Genomic DNA, 23,737 nt, shown 5'->3' with positions numbered 1-23,737 from the left:
TGCTGAATTTAGTATCAGGAACCCTGTGGCATTTTTGAAGAGGGGGCTAAAATGGGGGGAAAAAAGTTTTGCTCTGCAAGGTCTGCCTGGTGAGTCCCAGTCTCCTTCTGATCTGTCTGCCTTTTTACGCAAAGACACCTGCATTTGCCACAATGCTCTCATCCAGTGACATTGCGTCTGCTTCTTGGGAGCTCGTGATCCAAGTTGACCATCCAAATGAAGAGGAGCAGAAGGACGTCACACTGAGAGTGTCTGGAGACCTCCACATTGGGGGAGTGATGCTCAAGTTAGTGGAACAGATCAGTAAGTTGCTGCTTCTTTATGGTTTCTCTACATTTGAAACCCTCTCTGTTGCATCACCACTAAATGGCTGAACTGGATTGTCTGACCATCTAAATTTTTTTGATCATCCATCTTGTAATGGCCTCTGCCTGCAAGAGGAAGAGAAATGGGAAGACCTGAAGGGGCCCAAACCACCCTCTGACCCCCAATATGAAAATTTGAGTCTTTGGTGGCAAACTAAAGCTCCCCAGTAGGTGTAAAACCTATTTGCACAAGAACAGGACCCCTTCCATGGAGACTTTAGACCACACCTGGGACCTTAGATTATTATGTGATTCTCTGTTAATGCTTGATTGCTCCATGATGCAGGCGGCCTGGTGCCAATATGTCCTTTAACATTGTCCACCATTTGCTACTCACCCTGTTTAAAACAAGGAAAGAAGTCTTCAGGGTCAGAGTCTTCACATCACGAGTCAACATGAGGTACCTAGAATTTAATAATGTTCTATTTTCTTTGTATTTATTTTTTGTCTTCTACTTAAGACCACAGATGTTAGCTTATCATTTACACTAGTGATATAAAGTATTTTTAAGTAAGCTTTCATTGGAGTATCATATACGTATAGAAAAGTGCACTTATTATAAGTGTACTGTTCAGTGAATTTTCACAAAGTCATATAACCACCACCCAGATCAAGAAAGAGAACATTACCTGTTCCCCCACCCAAGTCCTGCACCTAACCCCTCGCAGCCTCTGCCCCACCAAGGGTAACCACTATCCTGAATTCTTACTCCATAGGAATAATTTTACTTGTTTGCAAACTGTATATAAGTGGAATTATACAGGATAATATACTCTTAGGCATCTGCTTTCTTTCCTGCCACATTATGTCTGTGAGATTTAACCATGCTATGGCATATAGTTTGGGTTCATTGATTCTCATTGATGTATAATATTCAATTGAATGATTATGCCACAATTTATCCATTTACCTGTTGATAGATATTTGGATTGTTTCCATTTGGGGGCTTTTACAGATAGTACCTGTCTTTTTTTTTTTTTGCGGTATGTGGGCCTCTCACTGTTGTGGCCTCTCCCGTTGCGGAGCACAGGTTCCGGACGCGCAGGCTCAGCGGCCATGGCTCATGGGCCCAGCCGATCCGCGGCATGTGGGATCTTCCCGGACCAGGGCACGAACCCGTGTCCCCTTCATCAGCAGGTGGACTGTCAACCACTATGCTACCAGGGAAGCCCTAGTACCTGTCTTTTGGTCTATATAGTACACGCATTTCTAATGGGTATATAGCTCAGAGAAAAATTACTGAAAAAGATTTTCCAAAATAGTTATAGCATTTATACTTCTAATAGCACTGAGAGAAAGGTTTTCTAATTTAAATAGAGAGAAAGAAAGAGGGAGAAACTATTTTTTAAGTAAATAAAAATACCGGTGGCTCTTAATTTAGCAAAATAAAAGATTGAATATTGACTCTAACATTGGCAAAGGGGAAAGATTCAACCTAGATGCCAAGGGGCATTGAAGAAGGGGAAGAATTCAATGTTGATGCTACCATTAAGAGAGAAAATATTCAGCTCTGATTTCAGTGTAAGCACTTTGGAAACTGGGAATATGGTGGAACTAATAAGAGATGGACATTCCTGAGAAGAGTGAAATGTCAGCTTCCCAGTATTTCTGCATGGAATTTGATTGGGAGCTGTTGATATTCCCTTGTGGAAGGATTCATCTCTATTGGAGAAATAATCTTGATTAAACAGAGGTGATGCTCCTGGCCTTCCCAGAAAGGACCATGGCACCAAAGGACTTGGGAGAAGATAACTTTAGTATTTCATCAGGAACAAAAATTGTATGTTTCTCTTCCTTCCATAGTACTTAAATATAAAGAAGGTAAGGTTCAGTCTGTCTTCTACCTGCCCCGCCTTAGGGACTTTGATAAGAAGCCAAGAATGATGAAACTTTGGGCTGTAGGAGGAGGTGGGAGCTGAAGACCAGCGTTGGCTTCAGTTTTGCACACAAGGGACTTGACTCTGGGGTGCGAGTGCTCACTCTCACTTTACTGCACTGTGTTCTCCGTTCTTGCAGACATAGCCCAGGACTGGTCAGACTTTGCACTTTGGTGGGAACAGAAGCACTGCTGGCTTCTGAAAACGCACTGGACCCTGGACAAATGTGGGGTCCAGGCAGATGCAAAGCTTCTCTTCACCCCTCAGCATAAAATGCTTCGCCTCCGCCTGCCCAACGTCAAGACAGTGCGACTGCGAGTCAGCTTCTCGGCCGTGGTCTTCAGAGCGGTCAGCGACATCTGCAGAGCCCTGAGTGAGTTCCCGCAGGCGCCTGCGGCCCCTGGACTCTCAGCAGAGGAGGACAAGAAAATAAGTGCACTTCTGTCCACAAGCAGTTGGCTTTACAGAACACGTCCCTTATTAGGAGCATACATTTCGAGCCCAGTTCTGGAGACTTTAGCCATTTAAGTGAAGTTAAACCAAACGGAACATTATTGGAATAAATCAGATTCACTTCCCCAAAGCTTAAAACTATTTCAAAGAGATTTGTAAACAGAAGAGACAACCCCATTAAGATTTCCCCCCCAAAACTCATTTCTCTAAGCCATACTGAAATCATCATTATATTTAAGACAAAAAAAGAGCTCCATTAAATTATTATCACCATAGAGCCAATGTGTCTTTATTGTTTTTGAGATAATGGTGATGCAGTGTCTTAATTGCTTCCCAAACATTTGGCTCCAGTAAATAACTCTGTCCACAAACATCATTTGTGGAGTTTATTTTAAGCAGAAAAGTACACTTAATTATGGATCAGAAACTTTAACAGCCATTAGAGACAACACTGTCCAAACCATTTCTTCTTCCTGGGACTTCCGTAATAGGAGCAAACCCTGGGTCAGGAATGTGTTCTTATTTTGTGTTTTTTGAAAGTGTGTACGTATATTCTCGAGTTCCAAGGCAAAGATTTAGTATTTGAACACAGTATATACAGTATGTGAGTGAGTGATCTATCTCCCCATTAAACTGTAAACTGCTCATTCATTCCTTCAGCAAATATATACGTATTTGTTTGGCAGTCACTGGGATGAGTGCTAGGGATGGGTTAAGCAATAAAAATACCCCAAAATCTCTGCCTTCCTTGAGCTTACATTGTAGCATACAGAGACAGAAAGTAAATCATGTAAAAAATAAGATGTTACAAGGAGATAGGTAGTGGAGAAAAAAAGGAAAAAGTATAATAGTGTACACAGGATTGAGAGTGCCAATGTTGGGTACTGCAGGCTGTTATAGTATTAAATAAGGTTAAGACAGAACCATTTCTTGAGCATGTCTGTGTTCCTAACACCTAGGAGAATGCCTGGCACACACCAACTGCTTAGTAACTGGTTGTTTGTTTTTTTGTTTTGTTTTTTGTTTTGTTTTTTAACATCTTTATTGGAGTAAAATTGTTTTACAATGGTGTGTTAGTTTCTGCTTTATAACAAAGTCAATCACTTATACATATACATATGTTCCCATATCTCTTTGGTCGTGCATCTCCCTCCCACCCACCCTCCCTATCCCACCCCTCTAGGTGGTCACAAACGACCTCGCTGATCTCCCTGTGCTATGTGGCTGCTTCCCACTAGCTATCTATTTTACATTTAGTAGTGTATATATGTCCATGCCACTCTCTCACTTTGTCACAGCTTACCCTTCCCCCTCCCCATATCCTCAAGTCCATGTTCTAGTAGGTCTGTGTCTTTATTCCCATCTTACCCCTAGGTACTTCATGACCTTTATTCTTTTTTCTTTTTTTTCCCCTTAGATTCCATATATATGTGTTAGCATACAGTATTTGTCTTTCTCTTTCTGACTTACTTCTCTCTGTATGACACTCTAGTTCCATCCACCTCACTACAAATAACTCAATTTTGTTTCTTTTTATGGCTGAGTAATATTCCATTGTATATATGTGCCACATCTTCTTTATCCATTCATTCATTGATGGACACTTAGGTTGCTTCCATGTCCTGACTATTGTAAATAGAGCTGCAATGAACATTTTGGTACATGACCCTTTTTGAATTATGGTTATCTCAGGGTATATGCCCAGTAGTGGGATTCCTGGGTCATATGGTAGTTCTATGTTTAGTTTTTTAAGGAACCTCCATACTGTTCTCCATAGTGGCTGTATCAATTTACATTCCCACCAACAGTGCAAGAGGGTTCCCTTTTCTCCACATCCTCTCCAGCATTTATTGTTTCTAGAATTTTTGATGATGGCCATTCTGACCGGTGCGGAATGATATCTCATTGTAGTTTTGATTTGCATTTCTCTAATGATTAATGATGTTGAGCATTCTTTCCTGTGTTTGTTTGCACTCTGTATATTTTCTTTGGAGAAATGTCTATTTAGGCCTTCTGCCCATTTTTGGATTGCATTGTTTGTATTTTTGTTATTGAGCTGCATGAGCTGCTTGTAAATTTTGGAGATTAAGCCTTTGTCAGTTGCTTCATTTGCAAATATTTTCTCCGATTCTGAGGGTTGTCTTTTGGTCTTGTTTATGGGTTCCTTTGCTGTGCAAAAGCTTTTAAGTTTCATTCGATCCCATTTGTTTATTTTTGTTTTTATTTCCATTTCTCTAGGAGCTGGGTCAAAAAGGATATTGCTGTGATTTATGTCATAGAGCATTCGGCCTATGTTTTCCTCTAAGAGTTTGATAGTGTCCGGCCTTACATTTAGGTCTTTAATCCATTTTGAGTTTATGTTTGTGTATGGTGTTAGGGCGTGTCCTAATTTCATACTTTTACATGTACCTGTCCAGTTTTCCCAGCACCACTTATTGAACAGGCTGTTTTTCTCCACTGTATATTCTTGCCTCCTTTATCAAAGATAAGGTGACCATATGTGCGTGGGTTTGTTTCTGGGCTTTCTATCCTGTTCCATTGATCTATCTTTCTGTTTTTGTGCCAGTACCATACTGTCTTGATTACTGTAGCTTTGTAGTATAGTCTGAAGTCAGAGAACCTGATTCCTCCAGCTCCATTTTACGTTCTCAAGATTGTTTTGGCTACTCGGGGTCTTTTGTGTTTCCATACAAATTGTGAAATTTTTTGTTCTAGTTCTGTGAAAAATGCCAGTGGTAGTTTGATAGGGATTGCATTGAATCTGTAGATTACTTTGGGTAGTAGGGTCATTTTCACAATATTGATTCTTCCAATCCAAGAACATGGTATATCTCTCCATCTAATTCTATCATCTTTAATTTCTTTCATCAGTGTCTTATAATTTTCTGTATACAGGTCTTTTGTCTCCTTAGGTAGGTTTACTCCTAGATATTTTATTCTTTTTGTTGCAGTGGTAAATGGGAGTGTTTTCTAAATTTCACTTTCAGATTTTTCATCATTGGTGTATAAGAAGGCCAGAGATTTCTGTGCATTAATTTTGTATCCTGCTACTTTATCGAATTCACTGATTAGCTCTAGTAGTTTTCTGGTAGCATCTTTAGGATTCTCTATGTATAGTATCATGTCATCTGCAAACAGTGACAGCTTTCCTTCTTCTTTTCTGATTTGGATTCCTTTTATTTCTTTTTCTTCTCTGATTGCTGTGGCTAAAACTTCCAAAACTATGTTGAATAAGAGTGGTGAGAGTGGGCAACCTTGTCTTGTTCCTGATCTTAGTGGAAAAGGTTTCAGTTTTTCACCATTGAGGACGATGTTGGCTGTGGGTTTGTCATATATGGCCTTCATTATGTTGAGGAAAGTTCCCTCTGTGCCTACTTTCTACAGGGTTTTTATCGTAAATGGGTGTTGAATTTTGTTGAAAGTTTTCTCTGCATCTATTGAGATGAACATATGGTTTTTCTCCTTCAATTTGTTAATAAGGTGTATCACCTTGATTGATTTGTGTATATTGAAGAATCCTTGCATTCCTGGAATAAACCCCACTTGATCATGGTGTATGATCCTTTTAATGTGCTGTTGGATTCTGTTGCTAGTATGTTGTTGAGGATTTTTGCATCTGTGTTCATCAGTGATATTGGCTTGTACTTTTCTTTGTTTGTGACTCTTTGTCTTGTTTTGGTATCAGGGTGATGGTGGCCTCATAGAATGAGTTTGGGTGTGTTCCTCCCTCTGCTATATTGTGGAAGAATTTGAGTAAGATAGGTGTTAGCTCTTCTCTAAATGTTTGATAGAATTCAGCTGTGAAGACATCTGGTCCTGGGTTTTGTTTGTTGGAAGATTTTTAATCACAGTTTCAATTTCAGTGCTTGTGATTAGTCTGTTCATATTTTCCATTTCTTCCTGGTTCAGTCTCGGCATGTTGTGCATTTCTAAGAATTTGTCCATTTCTCCAGGTTGTCCATTTTATTGGCATAGAGTTGCTTGTAGTAATCTCTCATGATCCTTTGTATTTCTGCAGTGTCAGTTGTTACTTCCCCTTTTTCATTTCTAAATCTATTGATTTGAGTCTTCTCCCTTTTTTTCTTGATGAGTCTGGCTATAATGGTTTATCAACTTTGTTTACCTTCTCAAAGAACCAGCTTTTAGTTTTATTGATCTTTGCTATCATTTCCTTTTCATTTATTTCTGATCTGATTTTTATGATTTCTTTCCTTCTGCTAACTTTTGGGTTTTTTTGTTCTTCTTTCTCTAATTGCTTTAGGTGCAAGGTTAGGTTGTTTATTCGAGATGTTTCCTGTTTCTTAAGGTAGGATTGTATTGCTATAAACTTCCCTCTTAGAACTGCTTTTGCTGCATCCCATAGGTTTTGGGTTGTTGTGTCTCCATTGTCATTTGTTTCTAGGTATTTTTTGATTTCCTCTTTGATTTCTTCAGTGATCACTTGGTTATTAAGTAATGTATTGTTTAGCCTCCATGTGTTTGTATTTATTACAGATCTTTTCTTGTAATTGATATTTAGTCTCATAGCGTTGTGGTCAGAAAAGATACTTGATACGATTTCAATTTTCTTAAATTTACCAAGGCTTGATTTGTGACCCAAGGTATGATCTATCCTGGAGAATGTTCCATGAGCACTTGAGAAAAATGTGTATTCTGTTGTTTTTAGATGGAATGTCCGATAAATATCAATTAAGTCCATCTTTTTTAATGTATCATTTAAAGCTTGTGTTTCCTTATTTATTTTCATTTTGGATGATGTGTCCTTTGGTGAAAGTGGGGTGTTAAAGTCCCCTACTATGATTTTGTTACTGTCAATTTCCCCTTTTATGGCTGTTAGTATTTGCCTTATGTATTGAGGTGCTCCTATGTTGGGTGCATAAATATTTACAATTTTTATATCTTCTTGTTGGATCGATTCCTTGATCATTATGTAGTGTACTTCTTTGTCTCTTGTAATAGTCTTTATTTTAAAGTCTATTTTGTCTGATATGAGAATTGCTACTCCAGCTTTCTTTTGATTTCCATTTGCATGGAATATCTTTTTCCATCCCCTCACTTTCAGTCTGTATATGTCCCTAGGTCTGAAGTGGGTCTCTTGTAGACAGCATACATATGGGTCTTGTTTTTGTATCCATTCAGCCAGTCTGTTTCTTTCGGTGGGAGCATTTAATCCATTTACTTTTAAGGTAGTTATCGATATTTATGTTGCTGTTCCCATTTTCTTAATTGTTTTGGGTTTGTTATTGTAGGTCTTTTCCTTCTCTTGTGTTTCTTGCCTAGAGAAGTTCCTTTAGCATTTGTTGTAAAGCTGGTTTGGTGGTGCTGAACTCTCTCAGCTTTTGCTTGTCTGTAAAGGTTTTAATTTCTCCATCAAATCTGAATGAGATCCTTGCTGGGTAGAGTAATCTTGGTTGTAGGTTTTTCTCCTTCATCATTTTAAATATGCCCTGCCACTCCCTTCTGGCTTGCAGAGTTTCTGCTGAAAGATCAGCTGTTAACCTTATGGGCATTCCCTTGTGTGTTATATGTTGTTTTTCCCTTGCTGCTTTTAATATGTTTTCTTTGTATTTAATTTTTGATAGTTTGATTAATATGTGTCTTGGCATGGTTTCTCCTTGGATTTATCATGTATGGGACTCTCTGTTCTTCCTGGACTTGATTAACTATTTCCTTTCCCATATTAGGGAAATTGTCAACTATAATCTCTTCAAATATTTTCTCAGTCCCTTTCTTTTTCTCTTCTTCTTCTGGGACACCTATAATTCGAATGTTGGTGTGTTTAATGTTGTCCCAGAGGTCACTGAGACTGTACTCAGTTCTTTTCCTTCTTTTTTCTTTATTCTGCTCTGTAGTAGTTATTTCCACTATTTTATCTTCCAGGTCACTTATCCATTCTTCTGCCTCAGTTATTCTGCTATTGATCTCTTCTAGAGTATTTTTAATTTCATTTATTGTGTTGTTCATCGTTGCTTGTTTCCTCTTTAGTTTGTCTAAGTCTTTGTTAAACGTTTCTTGTATTTTCTCCATTCTATTTCTAAGATTTTGGATCATCTTTACTCCCATTACTCTGAATTCCTTTTCAGGTAGATTGCCTATTTCCTCTTCATTTGTTAGGTCTGGTGGTTTTTTGCCTTGCTTCTTCATCTGCTTTGTGTTTTTCTGTCTTCTCACTTTGCTTAACTTACTGTGTTTGTGGTCTCCTTTCTGCAGGCTGCTGGTTCGTAGTTCCTGTTGTTTTTGGTGTCTACCCCCAGTGGCTAAGGTTGTTCAGTGGGTTGTGTAGGCTTCCTGGTGGAGGGGACTAATGCCTGTGTTCTGGTGGATGAGGCTGTATCTTGTCTTTCTCGTGGGCATGTCCACGTCTGGTGGTGTGTTTTGGGGTGTCTGTGGCCTTATTATGATTTTAGGCAGCCTCTCTGCTAATGGGTGGGGTTGTGTTCCTGTCTTGCTAACTGTTTGGCATAGGGTGTCCAACACTGTTGCTTGCTGGTCGTTGAGTGAAGCTGGGTCTTGTTGGTGAGATGGAGATCTCTGGGAGATTTTCGCCATTTGATATTACATGGAGCTGGGAGGTCTCTTGTGGACCAGTGTCCTGAAGCTGGCTCTCCCACCTCATAGGCACAGCACAGACGCCTGGCTGGAGCACCGAGAGCCTTTCATCCACACGGCTCAGAATAAAATGGAGAAAAAGTAGAAAGAAAGAAAGAAAGAAAGAAAGAAAGAAAGAAAGAAAGAAAGAAAGAAAGAAAGAACGGAAGGAAGAAAAGGGAGGGAGGGAGGAAGGGAGGGAGGGAGGAAGGAAGGAAGGAAAGGGATAAAATAAAATAAAATAAAGTTATTAAAATAAAAAATAATTATTAATGGGCTTCCCTGGTGGCACAGTGGTTGAGAGTCCGCCTGCTGATGCAGGGGACATGGGTTTGCGCCCCGGTCTGGAGAAATCCCACATGCCGCAGAGCGGGTAAGCCCGTGAGCCATGGCTGCTGAGCCTGAGCGTCCAGAGCCTGTGCTCTGCAATGGGAGAGGCCACAATAGTGAGAGGCCCGCATACTGCAAAAAAATAATAATAATAATATTTTTTATTATTATTAAGAAAAAAAAATTTACTTAAAAAAAAAACTGGACAGACAGAATCCTAGGACAAATGGTGAAAGCAAAGCTTTACAGACAAAATCTCACACAGAAGCATCCACATACACACTCACAAAAAGAGGAAAAGGGGAAAAAATAATATATCTTGCTCTCAAAGTCCACCTCAATTTGAGATGACTCGTTTTCTATTCAGGTATTCCACAGATGCAGGGTACATCAAGTTGATTCTGGAGATTTAATCTGCTGCTCCTGAGGATGCTGGGAGAGATTTCCCTTTCTCTTCTTTCTTTGCACAGCTACCTGGGTTCAGCTTTGGATTTGGCCTCACCTCTGCGTGTAGGTCGCCTGAAGGCGTCTGTTCTTCGCTCAGACAGGACGGGGTAAAGGAGCAGCTGATTTGGGGGCTCTGGCTCACGCAGGCCAGGGAGAGGGAGGGGCACGGAGTGCGGGGCGAGCTTGTGGTGGCAAAGGCCAGTGTGACGTTACACCAGCCTGAGGTGCGCCGTACGTTCTCCCAGGGAAGTTGTCCCTGGATCATGGGGCCCTGGCAGTGGTGGGCTGCACAGGCTCCCGGGAGGGGAGGTGTAGATAGTGACCTGTGCTTGCTCACAGGCCTCTTGGCGGTGGCAGCAGCAGCCCCAGTGTCCCACGCCCGTCTCTGTGGTCCATGCTTTCAGCCGCGGCTCGCGCCCATCTTTGGAGCTCCTTTAAGCAGCTCTCTTAATCCCTTCTCCTCGCGCACCAGGAAACAAAGAGGGAAGAAAAAGTCTCTTGCCTCTTCGGCAGGTCCAGACTTTTCCCCAGACTCCCTCCCGGCTAGCCGTGGTGCACTAACGCCTTCAGGCTGTGTTCACCCCACCAGTCCTCTCCCTGCGATCCAACCGAAGCCCGAGCCTCAGCTCCCAGCCCCGCCTGCCCCGGCGGGTGAGGAGACAAGCCTCTCGGGCTGGTGAGTGCCGGTCGGCACCGATCCTCTGTGCAGGAATCTCTCTGCTTTGCCCTCCGCACCCCTGTGGCTGCGCTCTCCTCCATGGCTCCGAAGCTTCCCCCCTCCACCTCCCACAGTCTCCACCCACAAAGGGGCTTCTAGTTTATGGAAACCTTTCCTCCTTCACAGCTCCCTCCCACTGGTGCAGATCCCGCCCTATTCTTTTGTCTCTGTTTTTTCTTTCTTCTTTTGCCCTACGCAGGTACGTGGGGAGTTTCTTTCCTTTTGGGAGGTCTGCAGTCCTCTGCCAGTGTTCAGTGGGTGTTCTATAGGAGCAGTTCCACGTGTAGATGTATTTCTGATGTATCTGTGGGGAGGAAGGTGATCTCTGCGTCTTACTCTTCCACCACCTTCCTCAACTCTAGTAACTGGTTGTTGACTGAGCAAATGAATGGAAACTTCCATTACAAAACATAAGTTCCAGAATTGTCCCTGATGCATGGTGAGCAAATGACAAGCACAGGGCACCTTGCTTTCAGTAATATTCTAATGAAAATTTGAAAACAGAGTAAATGAGTAGATAAAATTCTACATTTCACACACCACAGTGGACTGGAAGCACACATTCTAGCTGGGTCCGAAAACTTGAAGTTTTGAAATAAACAGAAACATTCATACATTCTTTTCCTTTCCAGATTACACCTTCATGGTAGTTCTAAAGGGCTCAACTTGGCATTTCTAATAACCCCCTTTTTTTTTTTTCTTTTTGACCTATGCCACATGGCTTATTGGATCTCAGTTCCCCTACCAGAGATTGAACGCAGGCCACAGCAGTGAAAGGGCCGAGTCCTAACCACTGGACCACCAAGGAATTCCCTAATAGTCATAGTCACTTTTTATATGTGACCAATTGAAACTAAATCAAATTTAGCAATAGGATGATTTTTCCCCTCGAAGAAAAGACAAGGCACAAATCTTGGGCTTGGAGATATCGATGTTTTGTTTTGTTTTGTTTTGTTTGTACAGCTTCCACTGGAAATTTTGATTCATTTCCAGGTTTTGTGTATAAATTATGCATTTGGAATGGTCACAGGTGTGTGTTGCAACCTGACAGTCAGGCTTGGTTACTGGGAGGGAATCGAGCTCAATTGCCAGCCTCAGCCTCAGCACCAAGCAGTGTTTGAACTAAGAGGTAGGAGGACCTATGGAATCAGGGCATTTACCTCCAAGAAAGCTGCCCAGAAACTCTAACATCCACATTCCTTGGCTTTTACCTAAGATCATAGCAGCCCAGTGTGTTTATAAAGTTATCAGTTCTGATTGGAAATGGCAGTTATAAATATATTTGATTAATGGAGGAAAATGGGAACTATCCTCTTAGTTTGAGTACTCCAGAAGCAGACCTGAGATAAGAATTCAAGTACAAATATTATTTATTTGGAAAGTGATACCAGGAAACACTGTCTGGGAGTGGGAAACTGAGACTGGGAAGAGAAGACCACTAATGAGCAAGTATCACTGATCAAGTCACACTGTGGGCAACTGGGGACCTCTGGGAGGCAGTGTGGACATGTCTTGGAGCTGTGCCACCCAAGGGGCAAGGGAGCTGGGGTGTTACTACACCATTCTCATCACTCACTGAGTCATTGAGGGCTGTTCTTGGGGAGCATTAATTCTCTGAACTCATGTGGCCTGTTGCATCTGTATCTGAGCAGTGTGGACTCTTGGCATCCAGAGCAAGCCCTTGGGTAGAGAGACACACTCTAGCTGCCATTGGAAGGGGGTCAGAGTGCACTGAAATGGTGATGGCCAAGGGGTGGGCAGGGCACCTACCATGTCTGCCTCGGGGATGAAAGTAGCTGTTGGGCAGAGAAAGGCTCTGAAGACTGCTGGTCCATAAAGAAAAAAGGTGGGGTCTTTGGTTGTTGCTTCAAAACCTAAAAACAGAAAAGGAAGGAGGGAGGGAGGAAGGAAAGAAGCAAGGAGGGAGGGGAAAACGTAGTAAATAGATGACACAAGCAAAGCAAAATGCTGAGATCAGTTTAAGCAGAGTGATGAGCACAGGAAGGAGACACTATACTATTCCCTTCACATTGGATATGTTTGAAATATCTTCACAGTAGTTTAAAAAACAAACTAGAAATTTTCCTAGACTGAATATCCCTCCACTATCTGACCACCGCACACACCCATTTTGGGAGTCACTTATCCCCTTCAATTTCTTCAAAAGGAATGCGATTTAGTTCCATTTATTTCTCAGGAATTTCCTGAGAAATGGTTTCAGATGCCCAATATGACTCTGAGTCTTAGAAGGAATTTTCCTTTTACTTTTTGCATGTCTTCTTTCTTTTTTATATTTTTTTATTTTTTAGATATTAGAAGAGCAGAAGAAGTTTCCTTGTTAAAGCCTCCTGGTGAATATTTTAAAAAGAAGAAAAGAAAAGAAAAACATAATAAGGAGCCCATAATTGAAGATATTTTAAGCCTGGAGTGTTCTCCAACAAATTCAGGTCCACCAGGTAAGATTTATGATAGGTGTTTTGTTGTTATAATTCATTATTAAATCCAAGCATTTCTTAAATTTTTAAGCCCCAAGAACTCTCCTCCCCTCTGCTCACCTTTCTTCTCTCCCCCAAACAAAGAAGGACTAAAATTGAGGATTCCAGTGATGAGGATAGAATATCCAATTAATTTTAGAACTAACAGAAAATTTTTGACAATGTATGTTGTATGGCTCATTATTTTAATTGTATGTATTAGGTTGCTGATGAATGTAAAACTTTAGTAGAATTGGCCATGAATTTGTGGGATAAAGGAAATGTGTTAGATCACTCAGATATACTTCTCTTCCTGATCCGACCTTCATATGACGCTTTCCTGAACTCAATTTAAATTTTGCGTTGGGCGTATAACAGGAGGGGCAGTAAAAATTCTGTAAAGGCATCATCCTTTTATTTTTACAGTCGTACATCAGAGATATTGCAGACCACAGCAATAAAGCAAGTCACACGAATTTTTTTTGTTTCCCAGCTCATATAAAAGTTTACACTCTGCTGTTACTATTATTAAGTGTGCAATAGCATTATGTCTTTAAAAAATGTACATACTTTAATTAAAAAATACTTTATTTCTAAAAATGCTAACATCATCTGAGCCTTCAGCAAGTCATAGCAGTAACATCAAAGATCACTGATCACTGACCCCCATGACAAATATAATAATAATGGAAAAGTTTTAAATATTAGGAGAATTACCAAAATGTGACACAGAGACACGAAGTGAGCAAATGCCATTGGAAAAATGGCGCCAATAGACTTGCTCAACACACAGTTGCCACAAACCTTCAGTTTCTAAAAAAGCAAAAAAACAGTATCTGCGAAGCACAATAAAATAAGATATGCCTATATATAAGAATTAATCTCTAGCTTGCTTGCAACTCTGAGGGTTTCTTACATAGTATATTCCAATGAAAAGAATGAAAAGGATTATTTATGTTTTCCTTATGCAAATTAGAGTCAGATGATTTATAAACCATCAATTAGCTGGGTTCTTAAAATTGTAAATACTGTGAATTGTTTAGGGGATTTGCCAAAAAATATAGTGTATGCATGCATTCTGCGAGAGCTCCAGTTTTCTAACAGTGCCAGAACTCACTACTGAAATAGGAGAATTTTGAATTATTGAGAAGGAGATAGTCCCACATCTGTCTGGGTTGATTTTGGAAGTTTTTACAGCCTATGAGTTCCCAAGCTTCCCAGGAGCTAAATATTCAGACAGGAGTTTTACCTGTGTTTAACTTCTCTCCCCATCACTCATGACTTATCTGATTATTTTAAATGATAACAAACATTTAAGTTCAAATTCCATTTTCGTACAAGCACTATTGGTAATTATTTTTCTAAAGATTCCTACCCCTAATCTCATATCCTAGTTCATACTCTCCTTTGCCTTGCAGTAAGTCCTGGCTTATACAGTAGAACCATGACCCCCACATATGACCCCATCAACGGAACGCCAGTGTCATCCACAATGACTTGGTTCAGTGACAGCCCTTTGACTGAACAAAACTGCAGTATCCTCGCATTCAGCCAGCCCCCTCCGTCACCAGAAGCTCTTGCTGACATGTACCAGCCTCGGTCTCTGGTTGACAAAGCCAAGCTTAACGCAGGGTAAGGACATGACTTCGTTTTGCTTCTCTGTGAACTGATGTTGATATAGTAAGAGAGATGCTGCAGGGATGGGGGAGGGGGGTGTTTCATTTTTAAGTTAGCATGCCTAGGGATTGTATACTATTCACAAAAAGTGCTGATTTTAGCAACAAAAGGGGAAAATGCAGCCTCTCATCATTTCAATACATTTAAAGTGTGACAACATTTACGCACTGGGTTAATTCAATGGTTTACCATATGTGAATACTAATTCTTTGCCCGTACACGTGTGAAAAGTGTATTTTATGGAATGTAAAACAGCTTATAAATGGGTTGGTCCCCATGGAGCAGCAGGGGAGACCCAAGGTGGCCACACTGTCTTTTGTAGAACACTCCTCCATTCTGCGATCCAACAAGTGAGTCCTTCAGCTTTTGTTTGAAGTGGTCTCAGAAAACACAATTTATTTCTCAAACCACCATCTATTTCACTCCCTGTTGTCCACCAAGTCAAGTCAAGTTTGTTAACAGCGTTCCACTCCCTGTGAGATCTGGCCCTGAAGATGTCCATCGGTCCATCCTGCTGTGCTGTCGTGCACCCCATCCCCCCACGTGCATGCTCACTCTTCTATCACTGCCTCACCTCCAGCTTTTCACTGCTCCAGAACCTTCTCCTTCCCTCCTCCTCTACCAGCCCGTCCCTGTTTGTCCTTTAAAGCCCAGCCACATACAGTCTCCTTCTCAGATGTCACCATTCAAGATCAGTCACTTCCCTTGAGTCCTGTTCTTTGGCTCCAGTGTTACCTTGTTCCTTTAGTATGAGGCTTGGTTACCCAACAGGGCTGTCAATTCCTTTAGGTTGGAGACTGCATCTTGGTTATTCTTATTCTCCCAAAAGGGAATATATAATATGTAATAGAATATTACATATATGAGTATATATAATCAATATATATAAACATATATAAAATACTTGATAGAAGTTCAAGCCATTTTCCTTCAGTGGTATTGGATGCCCCTCATTTCCACCTTGTTTTGTTTTAACTTTTCATCACCCCTCACCATTGCCAGTACTTATCTTTCAAACTCTAGAATTGTGCTACCCAGTACAGGAGGCACTAGCCGCATATGGACATTTACATTTATGTTTGAATATAATTAAAATTAAAATGTGGCACTAGCCACACTTAAACCTTCAGTAACCACATGTGGCTAGTGGCTACTCAATTGGGCAGGGCAATATAGAATATTTCCATCGTTACAGAAAGTTCTACATAGAACTTTCTGTAAGATATAGCCAGTTCTGGGTTGGACCACCTGGGGTAGAAGTGGTCAGCAGTCAGCAAATACATGCAGCACAAGTACATGCAACAGTCAGCAGGCGCAGATTCTCATTCTGGCTCCACCACGAGGCATGTGACCTTGAACATATCACTTAATGTTGCTGAGGCTCATTTTCCTCATCTGTAAAACTGAGATAATAAGAACTGCACTGGGGGACTTCCCTGGTGGTCCAGTGGGTGAGACTCTGTGCTCCAAAAGCAGGGGGCCCGGGTTCAATCCCTGGTCAGGGAACTAGATCCCGCATGCTGCAACTAAGAGTCCGCATGCCACAACTAAAGATCCAGGGAGCCGCAACTGAGTCCACATGCCACCACTAAAGATCCCACGTGCCGCAACTAAGATCTGGCACAGCCAAAATAAATAAAATTAAATTGTAAAAAAATTAACTCAAAAAAAAATAAGAAGAAGAACTGCGCTGGCTCCTTCAGTTGGTTACTTTAAAGTGTCAGTGAGAAAATATATACATACAGAAAAGCACTTGGAAAACTGTATGATAAAATGGAGATATAAGCTATTATCAAGTCATCTCCCTTACTGAGTTTTGGTTATATTACTTACCCAGACTTTGTTCAAGGGTGTATATATACACACGTATACATTTAGATATACATATATATGTATATATAAACACATTATATAATACTATAATTATGTGTGTAAAATTGATTGACTTTTAAAACTCATCCTGTTGTTTTCTAGTTGGCTAGACTCCTCACGTTCCCTTATGGAACAAGGCATCCAGGAGGATGAGCAGCTGCTGTTACGATTTAAATACTACACTTTCTTTGACTTGAATCCCAAAGTAAGATACATTTTCTCTATTCTGTCTCTCCTTTTTTTTTTTAATGTGAATGCATGAAAGTGTAAAATTGAGTTATTTAGTTTTCAAAATTAGGATTAATTTATGTAACCTTCTGTTTAGCTCCATAGGGTTAGACCAATAAATGTATACTGGTCTCTGGATTTTCATCTGTTTGTCTCTAATGAGCATGGTAGGCTACCCCTGAATTAGGGGAGTCTCTAAGGGTCTTCACTCGTGACATGTGCTGTCCCGCTCCATTCACGGTGAAGCAGGAACAAAAAGAGAGTGGCTCACATAGTTGGAGCCCTTCATGCTTAGGAAGGAGGGAGTTGTCAAGGCCCAGGTTAAAAGGGAAGGGGTTTTGGCGAAGAAGCCAGGACCTCATGATAGCACACACTTGGCTCCCCACTGTAGTGCTGAATGAGTCTTGAGTGATAAGACAGAGGGATTATCTGGATAAATAAAGACCCCAGCTGGTTGCCAACTCTCATTTTAAGTGCACATCTCCCACCTGAAGTTTCCTAGGACCAATGAATGGTGAAATAACTCCTCTGAACATCTGCCCCTACCTTGTCCCAATTCTCCCTTTTGTAGAATTGTGAATCGGCACTTAAAATGACCCAAAGTAGAAAACACACACTGGGTCACCAGTCCTCTGAGTGCACAGCATGATTGTATCCTTCCCATCCCAGTTCCGAGCTGACTGCTCTTCTTCGATTACCACCGGGCACTTGTTCAAGGGGCCTGCCTCAGGTCGCCTTTTCTGCACCTGTCCCTTCCTCATCCACGGCAGTGTTTCCGCCTCTTGTGTCACAGTCTTCTCCTTGGTCCTCATTTTGTCTGGTCTCCAGAGGCCTATCTGGACTCCCACTGCTTACCTAACTGTCATCTGCTTCAAAATAAACCCTCTTCCTTGTTTCTGTGGAGCTCTTGCTTATTCTTTGATTGAGATCCAACTTACTGCCCATGGGCCTAGCTTGCATCTGGAGTACATCACTTTCAATGAATCATGGTAAGAAAGCAAACTTTGGCTCTTCTTTGATAAAATCTTCAGGAGAAATTACTGTTACGGCTTCTCTTAACCAATTGTTTTGATTTTCTTAAGGGCAATGTGAATTATAAAATTATTCAGGTTTTCCTTTTTGCATTGCCTGCTAGAACCAAATCTTTACACTTTCTGTAACCTAATTTTTTAGCCTCATTCCTGACTCAGCTTTACTCTTTCCTTGCCTAGTTCCTAGGTAACTTAATCTACCTTGTTATATGCTATCTATTCTAATAAACTGCCTTAAATTTTTTTCTGAAACTAGATAACACATAAATAAAACATACTTATGCATTTTCTAATTGCTAAGTCAGGAATGTGGCCCCAACTTATCTCTTCAGACTTGTGCCCCTGTTGTTTTATTTATTCATTTATTTATCGAACAACTACCGTGTGCCGAGAACTAAGATAGAAGTTGAGGACCCAAGACTGCTGGACGTTAGAATAACGTTTTCAAATTTATAAAATAAAATACACAGGATTACAAAATGGAACTATATTGAACTATAGTAACCAAAATCTTTTTCAAAATGGATATAAGTAACATATCTGTTTAATTTATTGATATCAAAGTGATGATGAATGTGAGCATTATTTGAAAATAGTAACTGTGATGCAATATGAAAAATCTGTGATTCTGCTCGTCATGAAGTCACAAGTGCTCTGTAGTACTGTGGTTTGTGGCCTACATTCACCATGGAAGGAAATGCTAAACTTCCATTAAAATCCAGTGCAAATGGAGGTGTAGTTTTTCCTAATCCAGCCTTATGGACCACCTGATTTAGACTCCCAAATCCAAGAATTGCAGATTCAGAAACCCTGCCCTAAGGTCACATTCAGGTCTTATTCCTTCCAGAAAGGAGTTTTCTCTACTCTTGGTCACAGTGACCCATCTCTTCTCTGAGCCACAACTGAGTGTAATTTCAGGACTCACACCTCTAATTGTACCACATTCATGGAGTTTCTCTACAAATAAACTGCAGACTCCTTGGAGTTAGGGAGCACTTCTGATACTTCCTTTACCCTCAACCCCTATGTGCTGCAAGGATGCTGGGAGAGTCAGCATTAATTAATTTAAAAAACTTGCTACCCAAGTTTTTAGGGAATCACTTAAGAGTGATTAGATCCAAATAGTAATCCTTTCCTGAGAGCATGAAAACTATGGGAGGTAGGTTTTGTTATTTTTTATATTGTTGGTTGGGGGAAGGAGGGAAGGGTTTACTGAATTGACTAGATAGGGAGAAACAGGGATTCAAGCAGTGGAGTTGGCAGAAACCACATGCTTTGGTGGTTTCTATTTTCAATTAACCAGGAGACAAAGGAAATTGAGGGTCAAGGAGAGAGCAGCAGTAGCCAGTTCCCACCAGGGAAAAATTTGTTTCTGAGTAGCTGAAACCACTGAAAGAGTTCTCAGGAAAAAAGCTTTTGGGACACCTGTTACTGAATGAACCTGTAAAGACCCAGGACCTTGTGCTGTCCCAGAGCCTCAGTGGGAATGTGAACAAGCCTCCAAAGAGGAAAATCCAGAGCTCTGTGGATGCTGCAGAGGAATCCAGGTTCCTCAGCAGGAGCCAGGCTGGCCCGGCCTCTTCTCTTGATGTTAGTCTGTAAATGCAGGCAACTCTTGTTTAACCAATATTCTGTCAAAGAGGTTTTTTTTTAATCTGGCTTGGGGTGGAGGGGAGTTAAGTATTTTTAGGTGAGGAAGCTCTTATTAAATTTTTTTAAATCTTTACTGACTGCATTTGAGAGAGAAGCCTTACAGGGTGATTTAACTTACTCTCACTAAAACCCCTACAGCAGACAGAGAGGGATAGATAGATGATATAGATAGATAGATAGATAGATAGATAGATAGATAGATAGATAGATAGATGATAGATAGATGATAGATAGATGATAGATAGATACATAGATAGATAGATAGATAGATAGATAGATAGATAATAGACAAATATGACAGTTTGTTAGTCCAATTCAGATCTCGGCAACCGCACATACTATTTAGATTTCGTGTTTCAGCTGTGAAAACACCAGGCAGGGGCCTTTGGGGGAGTGTGTTGGGGGTTGCTTGCCTGGTTTTGGTGTGTGCTGTGTGTGTGGTTTGTTTAGTTGTCATGTCTTTGGATTACAGTATAATTGATATGTCATACAATTTACCCATTGTAAGTGTACAATGTGAATTTTAGTGAATTTATATAGTTGTGCAACCATCACCACAATCTAGTTTTAAAACACTTGTGTCACCCAAAAATGTTTCCTCATACCCATTTGTGGTCAGTCCCTGCGCCCAGCCCCAGCCCGCACCTGGTCTGCTTTCTGTCTTGAGTTTTGCCTTTTCTAGAAATTTCACATATGGAATCATAGAGTGTGTAGTCTTGTCTCTGGACTCTCCGCATGATGACTTCAAAGGTTATCTGTGTTTTTGCCGGAGTGGTGTCCTATGGTGTGGATGGACACATTTGGATACACTTGTTTATCCATTTTCCAGTTGAGGGACATTGGGTTGTTTCTAGTTTGGAGCTGTTATGAATGATGCTACCATGAATGTCTTTTTTTTTTTTTTTTTTTTTCGGTATGTGGGCCTCTCACTGTTGTGGCCTCTCCCGTTGCGGAGCACAAGCTCCGGACACACAGGCTTAATGGCCATGGCTCACGGGCCCAGCCACTCTGTGGCATGTGGGATCTTCCCGGACCGGGGCACGAACCCGTGTCCCCTGCCTCGGCAGGCGGACTCTCAACCACTGCGCCACCAGGGAAGCCCCATGAATGTCTTTATGTGTCATGTTTTGGTTTGTTTTTGGAGGATTCTGAGGCAAACTCCTGAGGGTCTCCATGACACCTGTCAAAGTTCACAAAACAAGGACACAGTTCCTTAAGATTCTTATTATTCCAGCCTCCTGAAAACCACACCCCTGGATCTGCATTTGCCCTCATTTCCAAGCAGCTTTAGAAATGCTGAGAAGGAGGGAGCCTGTGGACAGGTCACGGTCCCACTGGCCCAAGAGCAGCACCACTTGCCAGGCTCGGCTCACTGCAGATTTTGACCTTCCCTGTCACCTTTTTCCCTAGTGCGCACAAAGTTAATGCAAAACGAAAAACAAACTCATGCCAACCAACCCGTGATAAACCTGTTTAACTACCCTGACTCTCTATTTCTCTCCCATGTTATCTTCAACATTTTATCTTTTTTAAAGGATACATTAAAGTATGGCCTCAATATGAAAAAAAAAAGAAAGAAAATCAAACATAGGAGTTATTGTTTAATCGGTACAGAATTCCAGTTTTGCAAGAGGAAATGAGTTCTGGAGACAGATGGTGGTAATGGTTGCACAGCAATGTGAGTGTACTTAATGCCACTGAACCATACACTTAAAAATGGCTAAAACTAGGGCCTCCCTGGTGGCGCAGTGGTTGAGAGTCCACCTGCCGATGCAGGGGACACGGGTTCGTGCCCTGGTCCGCGAGGATCCCGCATGCCGTGGAGCGGCTGGGCCCGTGAGCTATGGCTGCTGAGCCTGCACCTCCGGAGCCTGTGCTCCACAACGGGAGAGGCCACAACAGTGAGAGGCCCGCGTACCGAAAAAAAAAAATGGCTAAAACTAAAAAGGAATAATTTAGAGTAAAAATGGAAAATAGTCCTTTACCATGACCTTTCTCCTGAGAACTAGCCACAGTTAAGAGCTTAATGATTAATCATGCATGCAGATTTTTTCACATACATTTATAAACGTATTTTTGAACAGATTTGCAGGATCTTTTCTTCCTACATAAATAGGATCATGTATTTGCTGTGTAGCTCGCTTCTTTTTACTTCATAATATATCACGGCCACCTTTTCATGTCAGCATATGTGTCTGGCTCACTTTTTTTAACCAGTACAAAATCATCAGGGGAAAGGCTATAGTTTATCAGGACCAGCTTGAAATTTTTCCTCTTTCAAAAACTGTGAACATTCTTGTACAAGTGTCTTTGATGAGTGCTTTGCATTTCTTTAGAATAATAACTGTGGACATGCTCATGAAAGGACAAAAAAAAAAACATTTAAATATCCCACCAAAGTTCTTCCTACTGATCTCATATGTGTAAGTGCCCGTTTGCACCACATCCTCAGCAATACCAGTCATTATCAATACTTACAGCCTGGGTAAATCTGAAAATAGAAAATAGAAGTTATGTCATCTTGGTTTTTGGAGTTTTTTCTAATAAATTTATTTTATTTTATTTTTTTGGTTGTGTTGGGTCTTCGTTGCTGTGCACAGGCTTTCTCTAGTTGTGGTGAGCGGGGGCTACTCTTCGTTGTGGTGTGCAGGACTCCCATTGCAGTGGCTTCTCTTGTTGTGGAGCACAGGCTCTAGGCGCACGGGCTTCAGTAACTGCAGCATGTAGGCTCAGTAGTTGTGGCGCACAGGCTTAGTTGCTCCACAGCGTGTGGGATCTTCCCGGGCCAGGGCTCAAACCTGTGTCCCTTGCATTGGCAGGTGGATCCTTAACCACTGCACCACCAGGGAAGCCCTATGTCTTCTTGTTTTAATTTGAATTCTCTGACTACTAGTGAGGTTGAGAATCTTTTCTAATGTTTATGTGGCCATTTTGGTTTCTTCTGTGAATTGCCTGTTGATATACATATTTGCCCCATCTTCTATTGAACTCTTTATATTTTTCATATTTATTTATAGGAGCACTTTGTGTGTAATGGATATTACCTTTTTTATTGCAGATATTTTCTTTCAATCTATACCTTATAAACATATCATCTTCTTCAGGGTATTTTTCACTTACAAATGTTCAGTTATTGATTGTCAAGTCAGCCTTATGCAGCATAACCTGAAGTTTTCCTGTCTTGCTTAGAAAGGGCTTCCTTGCTGAAAAATTACAAAAAGTTTTCTCTCATGTTTCCTTCTAATAGTTTTGATTGTTATCTTTAGATTTTTTTATAACTGCTTTTAGATATATAATTCACATAATACCATGCATTTCACATACCAACATTTCACCCATTTAATATGTACAAATCAGTGGTTTTTGGTATATTCACAGAGTTGTGCAACCAACACCACTATCTAATTTCAGAGCATTTTCATCATCCCACCAAGAAGTCCATCACCCGTTAGGAGTCTCTTCCCATTTCCTTCCAACCCTCCTAATCCTAAGCAACCATCAGTCTACTTTCTGTCTCTATGGATTTGCTTATTCTGGACATTTCATGTAAATGGAGTTATACAATATACAAACTATGTGGTACTTTGTAACAGTTTCTTTCACTTAGCATAGTATTTTCAAGGTCTATTCATATTGTAGCATGTATCAGTATTTCATTTCTTTTCATTGCCAAATAATATTCCATTATATATATATATATATATATATATATATATATATATATATATATATATATGTATGTATTTATGCATTTGTCAGCTGATGGACATCTGGATTGTTTCTACTTTTTGGCTATTATGAAAAATACTGCTGTGAACATTCATGTACAAGTCTGAGTTGTTGTTCGTTTGTTGTTTTTTTTTTTTGACTTTTTAAAATTATGGTAAAATATACAAAACATAACATTTGCCATTTTAACCATTTTTAGGTCTACAATTCAGTGGCATTAAGTACATTCACAGTGTTGGGCAACTATCACCACTATTTTCAGAACTATTTCATCATCCTGTACAGAAACGCTGTA

The 23,737-nt window shown here is 40.6% G+C and overlaps 1 protein-coding gene across 2 annotated transcripts in view; it reads left to right on the top strand.

Moving 5' to 3' along the window:
- Nucleotides 1-23,737, top strand: part of FERMT1 (FERM domain containing kindlin 1) — a 54,448-nt gene that overhangs the window by 4,782 nt on the left and 25,929 nt on the right. For both annotated transcript variants that reach the window (XM_082645693.1, XM_082645692.1), the window contains exons 2-6: nucleotides 135-303; nucleotides 2,382-2,615; nucleotides 13,088-13,234; nucleotides 14,671-14,884; nucleotides 16,904-17,006. In XM_082645693.1, the coding sequence (XP_082501819.1) occupies nucleotides 153-303; nucleotides 2,382-2,615; nucleotides 13,088-13,234; nucleotides 14,671-14,884; nucleotides 16,904-17,006 (849 nt within the window). In that variant the 5' untranslated portion in view covers nucleotides 135-152. The remainder of the gene's footprint in view (nucleotides 1-134; nucleotides 304-2,381; nucleotides 2,616-13,087; nucleotides 13,235-14,670; nucleotides 14,885-16,903; nucleotides 17,007-23,737) is intronic.

This window comes from Mesoplodon mirus (assembly GCF_964341445.2).
Source record: "Mesoplodon mirus genome assembly, chromosome: 15".
NCBI classification, from domain to species: Eukaryota; Metazoa; Chordata; class Mammalia; order Artiodactyla; family Ziphiidae; genus Mesoplodon; species Mesoplodon mirus.
The sequence above is the reverse complement of the archived record's forward strand: the minus strand, read 5'-3'. Positions and strand labels throughout refer to the sequence as shown.